This window comes from Fopius arisanus, unplaced genomic scaffold, assembly GCF_000806365.1.
Source record: "Fopius arisanus strain USDA-PBARC FA_bdor unplaced genomic scaffold, ASM80636v1 scaffold00064, whole genome shotgun sequence".
Classification (NCBI taxonomy): domain Eukaryota; kingdom Metazoa; phylum Arthropoda; class Insecta; order Hymenoptera; family Braconidae; genus Fopius; species Fopius arisanus.
This window is the reverse complement of record NW_011887803.1, coordinates 326,477-334,004: the sequence shown is the minus strand read 5'-3', so window position 1 is coordinate 334,004 and position 7,528 is coordinate 326,477. Positions and strand designations below refer to the sequence as shown.

General features: G+C 33.0%; 1 protein-coding gene across 2 annotated transcripts; it reads right to left on the bottom strand.

Moving 5' to 3' along the window:
- LOC105269049 (carboxypeptidase N subunit 2) lies at nucleotides 1-6,691 on the bottom strand. 2 transcript variants are annotated; one of them, XM_011309025.1, is made up of 8 exons: nucleotides 6,459-6,691; nucleotides 2,857-3,390; nucleotides 2,337-2,559; nucleotides 2,129-2,268; nucleotides 1,868-2,020; nucleotides 1,542-1,722; nucleotides 1,311-1,450; nucleotides 1-1,074 (listed from the first exon to the last, which is right to left on the bottom strand). In XM_011309025.1, the coding sequence occupies exons 2-8, from the start codon at nucleotides 3,209-3,211 to the stop codon at nucleotides 800-802; spliced, it is 1,467 nt and encodes a 488-aa protein (XP_011307327.1). In that variant the 5' UTR covers nucleotides 3,212-3,390; nucleotides 6,459-6,691; the 3' UTR covers nucleotides 1-799. The 2 variants fall into 2 exon arrangements, with proteins under 2 accessions (XP_011307327.1, XP_011307328.1); XM_011309026.1 differs by lacking the exon at nucleotides 6,459-6,691 and adding an exon at nucleotides 3,661-4,147.
- Between the last annotated feature and the right edge of the window lie 837 nt (nucleotides 6,692-7,528).

The following is a 7,528-nucleotide window of genomic DNA, read 5'->3' as shown; positions in this document are numbered from 1 at the left end:
TCTGAGTTCTGTTGCTTTGGACAAAGTGTTCACTTCCGGTTAAGTATATTACGTTTCATCAAGCTAAGTGTCATTATGTAATTTCCATTCGGTATTATAAATAAAGGAAATATGATCCAAGTTAAAGGGAACTCGAGTCTAGAAAAAATTCCACCATTTTTCTTTCTCATTTCCATCTCATCCTCGCGTGAAGATCATAATCCCAAAATTTTAACTGATAAAAAATCATTCAATTTCATTAAAAAAAAAAAAAACCCCCAGAAAATTCAGTTTCACATTATTTTTTCTGTAGTTGTAATTTTTTATATTATAATTTGTTGCTTTCGAGGAAGTTGAAACGCGCTTTGTGATATGTTTAAGAAATTCGTATGTATTTTCGGCGTCCGATAAAACCGGTACATATATATATATATTAAAATGATGGTGGAAGATAAAGTGAGAGGAAAGATAGAGGACAATTATTTCCATAAATATGAATTGGCATTGGTGATATGTATCATTTAGGATAATTAAAAAAGCCCTTTACTTTCATTAATCGCGGAATCAATGATTGCTCATATCGTCGCTCTCGAGACAAGTCAATCATCGATACATTTTTTTATCTATCACACAGCCACTATTGTTTGTTAAAAAAAAATAAACCATCAGAACGGAACACCAATCTCTCACGTGGCTTTCGATTGTCAAAGTTTGAAGAAATAAGCGTGAGTGGATTCAATCGATTAAATTGATATTAAAAATTGAGTTTAAAATAATAACAGGAGATAATTCAATCGCTGATTTGATTGTGATGATAAATTTACAACAGCATTATCATTGCAACTGTTAAAAATATTTGAATAACATCCAAAGATGGATGAAAGGTAACAAATCCAGATGATGATACTCGACCCGCATTTTTACCAACGCAACCCATTTTTTCTAAAGGAATATTTTGCACCGCGTATTCACGATTGTCAGGTATCATGGTGCAGACTGTTCGTTTTTTTGACATTATGTCGTCATCTTTATCTTGAAGATTTTTCAACCAGCCTGAGAACCATTGGAGATCACACGTACAGATTAATGGATTATCTGGAATTTAATCAAATTTTATTTATTTTCACAAAAAAAAAAATCAACATGAATTTTTTAATATAAAAAAAAAAACCCGTCATTTCTAGAATTTATTTATTTATCTCTCACTTGTCGTTGCAGGTCTGAGTCAACAATTTTTTTTATGTTACATGTTATGAAGTTTATGATTTTTAATTTATTTATTTACTTTTTTTGCATGTGCCGTTAGTATTATTTTTATTAAAAAAACTCACCGGTTATGTCGATCATTGTTAATGTATCGATGACTGTTTCTGTGATTTCTTCAGGTATATGAGTTAATTTATTGTTCTGAAGGTTCAATATCTGGAGGGAATTCAAATTTTCGAAAATCATCGGCGGCAAATGTTTAATTCTGGAATAAAAAAAAAATATTTAAACCTTCAATGCAAATTCTAAATTCCATAAATGAAAAAAAAATTATGGATCCTGATAAATATTCTCACAAATTCCTCTGAAGATTGAGAAAAGTGATGGAGTCACCGTAACCAGTGAATGCATCCTCCGGCAAAATCGTTATGTTATTCGATCTCAAATCTAAATGCCGAAGCCGATGAAGTCTGCGCAGAGCATCACTCGGGACAGAATGCAAATTGTTATCCCCAAGCCGTAGGTATTGAAGATTTTCTGAACAAGAGAGAGAAAATTGTTTTCATAATGCTTTACGCATCACCATACCTGTGAATTTATCTGAGGAATCTATTATTTTCTATTATCAAATTATTATTCGTTAAGAGACAATTGGAGACAGTTGGAATTATTGTAAATTTACCCTCTAGACCGATGAATGCATCGGGATCGACGTGAGTGATTAGATTTCCGTCTAGTTCAAGAGAATTCATTTGTGTTAGATGAGAAAAAACACGTGCTGGTACTTCACGAATTTGATTGTGCGATAAAACGAGGGAATCGAGTCCCTTTAAGCCTAAAAAAAATTAATGTATTAATTAAAAATTTTTATCACTATTATTGTGAGTTGTTTAATGTCACAGACATTGAGAAAATTGTTATCAAAAAATGATAAGAATTTTACCAGCAAAATTTCCTTCGGTTATCGATGATATTTTATTCTCTTGCATCTCCAATTTCTTGAGGACATCAAGGGATGCTAATGCCACTGTAGGTACATCTGTCAATAAATTTCCTCCCAAATTCAGACGTTTCAATTTACGACTGAAATAAAATAATTAATTATCACTAATTGCTGGATATTCAGAGTGATAGAATATAAATTTATTTACTCATCGAGACCCGTGAACGCGTCCTGATCAATTGTTGTTATTTTATTCTCGTAGAGATTCAATGTTTCTAATGTATCCAATCCAGCGAACGAGCGACTACGAAGATCTTTTATTTTATTTCGATTTAAATTAAGAATCATCAGAGAATGAAGATTAGCCAATGCTGCTGATGGCACAGCTACCAATGAATTTTGCGAGAGGTCCAATTGCGTCAAACCCTTGCCTGTAAATAAATTATCATAATAATCCCATCGCAATTTGTTTATACGATTTTATAAAACCATATTTCTCCATGATACACGCCCTTAAAAATCATAACATAAACAATATAATATATATTACAATAATTAATACATCATGTTCAATAAAATTATTTTATAATAAATTTATAACAACATAATATTGAATATATTACATAAAATGTGATTGGTTGAAGATTTTGGATTATAATCTAGACGAAATACATCGGTAATGAATAATGAAAAATTGGAAAGGGTAATTGTATAATTGCATAAATTACCGATAGAACTCAGAGATGATTCCTCGACAGCTGCCAATGTGCTGTTGTGGATTGTCAAATGTTGAACAATAAGTCCCAGAAAAATGAAACCTGGCAGTTTGGGCAAATTGTTATGACGGAGTTTTAAATAAAATATTATGGTGTTCTGCTGGCCCTTCAGGGCTGTCATGGCTGTGCTTATGTGTCCATGATCGGTATATTCACAGATTATATCAAGTCCAAACTTCTTCACTGAACATGAGCACGGTTTTATCGATGCCGGGGGTGGGCAATGCTGAGACGTTTGTGCTTTTACAACAACAATTAATGCCCATAATAGCCAGAGATGACAACATTTTATCGGATTAAATTTCATCGTTTTCCTCACTCCTCACACCTTGCCGATACCAAACGATTTATTTCTAGACGTTTTTATTTTTTCTATCAATATCTTTCTCTTTCTCTTCCTTTTACGTCTTTACGTCTTTACGTCTCGGTACGTCTTAACGATTTACTACTTGTAATTACTCGTAATTATTTCCATACTGCTCACTTCTGCAACATGAGAAGATACAACTTTAACGTACCCCATCCCTCACGAAAAAAAATTATTAATTATGTAATAATAGGATAGTATATATGAGGATAATTAATATATATTTCGCATGTGGACTGGTTTACATGTAGCAACTGAATTATTGAATTATTTATAATCGGTATAAAAACAATAAAATGGTGGTGAGAAATGAAAATATATTTTATTAAATATTAACAAATTATTCAAAGCCATTCTTGGAATGCAGACAGTGATAAAAATATTATTACCTGATTTTAAAATGTTTAGTACCGAAACGTTAACTATGAAAATTCATGGATTCTCTCAATTATTTATTTAATCGATCCATTTTGTTGTTGGACTGTCGACGAATAAAGTCAAATAAAATCACTCACAAATCATATAATTGTTATTAATAAAAATTCTCACGGAATATGTCGGTTCGATCGATTTAATTTGGATTTTTATTTAATTTAAAAACTTCGTCACGAAGAATAATTCATATTTGCACTAAATAAATATGATACACTGGAAAAAGACACGAGTACTTTGATATGAATTTTTTTTTTTGATAAAATTACTATTAATTACTGCATACAATTGAATTTGTCATTTGTGTAGTGTGAGTTGTGGTGATGGGTTGTCGTGAATTTAAATTATGATTGATGAGCTTTTATTATATTTATCGTTTGATTAATCGAAGAATGTAACGAGTGACGAGCTGAGAGAGGTACCGCGATGCCTTTGTGCGTTTTAACCGGGTGACCCGTGTTTGTGCAGCTTTAGGTCTTGGTTCGCATCATTCCCTTGTGAACAACCTAATCGACAGCTTCCGGTTTTGGCGAATGATGGGAGTTAAACATCGAGTTATCGAACAGCTAGGGTCGAACTTTTCTCATTACCTTTTCCCTCCCCCAGAGTCAGTGATATTGATTATTCATAAAATCATGAGTGACGAGAACACTATACCCTTCAATCGATTTTTTTTCTGCAAACGAATAAGAGCCCTCGGTACCCCCCTCCCCTCGCCCCAAAAAAAAAATATTAGGTTTCGGTGCAACAAGTGTAATGAAACTTTCTGGAGTCTCGATTCGAGTTGTTGGAGAATTTAATGAGACTTGAGTCTCGTTAGAGCGTTTTAATTTTCACATCAAAAGATTTAATACTCAGATGATTGTTTTTAATATTTTTAACATTTTTTGATTATAGAAAAATTATTATTCTAGTGCGTTTATCAATGTTTGCAGTTTGAAATTCATTACGTTTATCAGGTGACATGATCGGGCAGTCAATGGTCAAATTCTTATCAGTCGCATTCACGTCATCGGTCTAGTTCTAGACAATACAGAATGTTTGAAACATCCGCGACTGCATGTTATCACAAATATGATATTATATACCGACACAATGTTGCGTCATTTTCCTTATCATTCTTTTCAGAGTGCATATATATGATATTATTATTATCTTCAATGTCACTCAAATTTTCGTGGGACTTGCGTCCCAATGAAAATTTCGTAATCGATCATTTTTTGAATTTTCGAGTTCCTCAGAGAAACCATCAATATTATTTTATTATTATTATTTTTATTATTATTATTGCTATTATTTTTCGGATGGCATTCAACAAATTGAAGAGAAATTGAAAAGAAATTCATGCCCCCGGAAACTTTTCAAGAAAATTTCCTGCGGGGAATTTTTCACGGGAAATTATTTCCGTGGAAAACTTTCTTCTAGGAAACTTGACGCGGGAAATTTTCTCCGGAAAATTTCCAATTGGTAAAAAGACCAAAAAAATGGAATGGAATTTTCCATTTTTTTTATTAATGTTGTTAATTTGTATTTATTCCAGGTTGCAGAATAAATAGTGATATTAAAAATTCTTAGAGCCGGTGAAATTTTTCGAAAGTTCTTTCTGTTTTCTTAGATTTCCGTAGCGCGTTAGCACCATCGTCAGACTCGCTGGGCATTTCATCGATTTTTCCCGCTATAGTTACATGCGTAAAAGGTTGAACCCACATCAGATTTGAATTTCAGTCCCTTATCCCCAAAATCTCCAGATATCAAGAAAATATAATAATTAAACACTCTCCTCCCCGACCCAATTCTGCGGAGAAAATTCGATGATGACAAAATATTTTATATTTTCATTAAAAAAATTCCAATCCACACATCATCGCCCTCCATTAACTTTTTAAACAAACCCCGAAGAACAATAACAATGAGAAGATAGCCGCTTAATAAAGAATCTACAGGTTGTACTTCTACCTTGAATGATTGATTTTTTTCCCAACGATAGCCGAAGCCGATTATTTTTATTCCGAAAACGTACCAGAATTTCAATAAAAAATTCATTTTCAATCGAGATATACGGTGGACATTCTTACTCCAAATTGTAATTATAGTAAAAATATTGAGTGGTGAATAAGGGCGGATGTGCCAGCCACGAAGTGAGGGAGGGAATGGGCGTCGAATTGCCCCTGTAATTTGGTACAAGCCCTACATTCGATCACTTTCGACAATTCATTACTATCCTAAGCTTTTCCACTGATAAAAACAACAATAACTATTTAAACCTTAATTTTTTTAAATAAAAGATCGCTGGTCGCAGGCCCTTGGGTGATAGCCTTTTTGTAGCGAATTCTGTTGAGTATTTTTCTTGGAATAAATTCCGTAAAAAATTTTAGATTAATAATAAAAGATTCGGTATTGCGTGGTAATTAATCTACTTGTTCATACTGAGGACCACTTGTTACGCATAATCTTCCAGCGACATTGTTCTGAGAGTTTTTTATTTTTAACGAGTCGTCTTGATATTGATCAATTCCCCCGAACATTATATCATTGAAATATTACATATCCCTCGATGTATGTAAAATTAAAGTAACTCGTATGAGTCTAAATAAATATTCCACGTCTCATGCAATGATAAAAAAAAATGTAAAGTTTAAAAGAAGGAATTTTATGGCGGCAAAAAAGTGGAAATGAAGAATAAAAAAATTGGGGAGAAAAAGCTTTAGCTGTAACTGAAACTCAAACAGTCAGAATCTATTGAAATACAACTGACCTTTTTTCGGCTTCAATTCGGGTGCAATTGTTGTTTAAAATTGTTGGTTAAAAGAAAAAAGAAAGAAAAAAAAAGTCGCTCCAACCGAGAAAATCCACAAAGGACCTCTCTGTTACCTCCTACTTCTCGTTGGCACCCACTATTATATCCTACACTATTCCCAGATTCTACACTCGTGTACTAGTGGTACATTCCATGTCGAAATAGTCACCGAAATGCTGAGCTGGTGAAATAGTAGTGATAGCGCGCGATTACAAGGCGCCGGCGCCTATAATCCTCTGGACTTGCGCTCTCATAGTTAAATCCGTCATCTTCTAGAGTATGCAATATGAAGAAGGAAAATGAGAGGACAATTTATATGGAAAATATTAATTATAATCTAATTTCTGTCGAATTTTTTTTTCTACAATTTTTATCTTAATTTAGTAAATCAATTACTGGCGGGTTAATTATTATAAATTATTGGGGGTCACATCGAAGGGCATGGATGTGGATGTTGGAATGTTCCGTGGGATGGGGAAAGGGGGAAGAAGAGGGTGTACCTCTGGCCTGCGTAGCGCCATCCACTGGGTCAATACCGATTTTTTTTTTTTTTTTTCACCAGTGCTTACTTTCCCTGCCTCAGCCCCTCATTGCCCTTGTTCATTTACACATCTGATTAAGCAACTCCCCTCTCTAATTCTTTTATTTTCATCCATCTACTTTTTTTATCGTCATTTTGGATTAATGATAATTAATAATTGATGCAACGGAATTTGTTTTTGATTCCTTAGAAAATGGAAAATATGTCTGGCTTTATTTTTCACTGTTGCAGTTTTATTTATTTTATTTCGGGGTATTGGGGGGGAGAGTTGTTTTAATTAGTGGGGGTTTAATTGTAGGAGACGTACTTAGAAATTTCTGGGAGAATAAACTTTAGTCAGGAAATTTAGTACTTCTCCGAAAAATTATCAGCAATTTATTGACAAGATGATTTGAATCAAGAGAAAATGCTTTGAGAAATGATATTTTAATTATTAATAAATTATCATAATCTTTGGAACAAGTGGATTATTTATTGACACAAGTTT

Excerpts from the sequence above, each read along its gene's own strand:
- LOC105269049 (XM_011309025.1), bottom strand. The coding sequence starts at position 3,211 with ATGAAATTTAATCCGATAAAATGTTGTCATCTCTGGCTATTATGGGCA. Across the intron at positions 2,269-2,336 it reads GCGTTCACGGGTCTCGATGA|TCGTAAATTGAAACGTCTGA; the intron begins GTAAATAAATTT and ends ATTTTATTTCAG. Across the intron at positions 1,075-1,310 it reads AACAATGATCGACATAACCG|ATAATCCATTAATCTGTACG; the intron begins GTGAGTTTTTTT and ends ATTAAATTCCAG.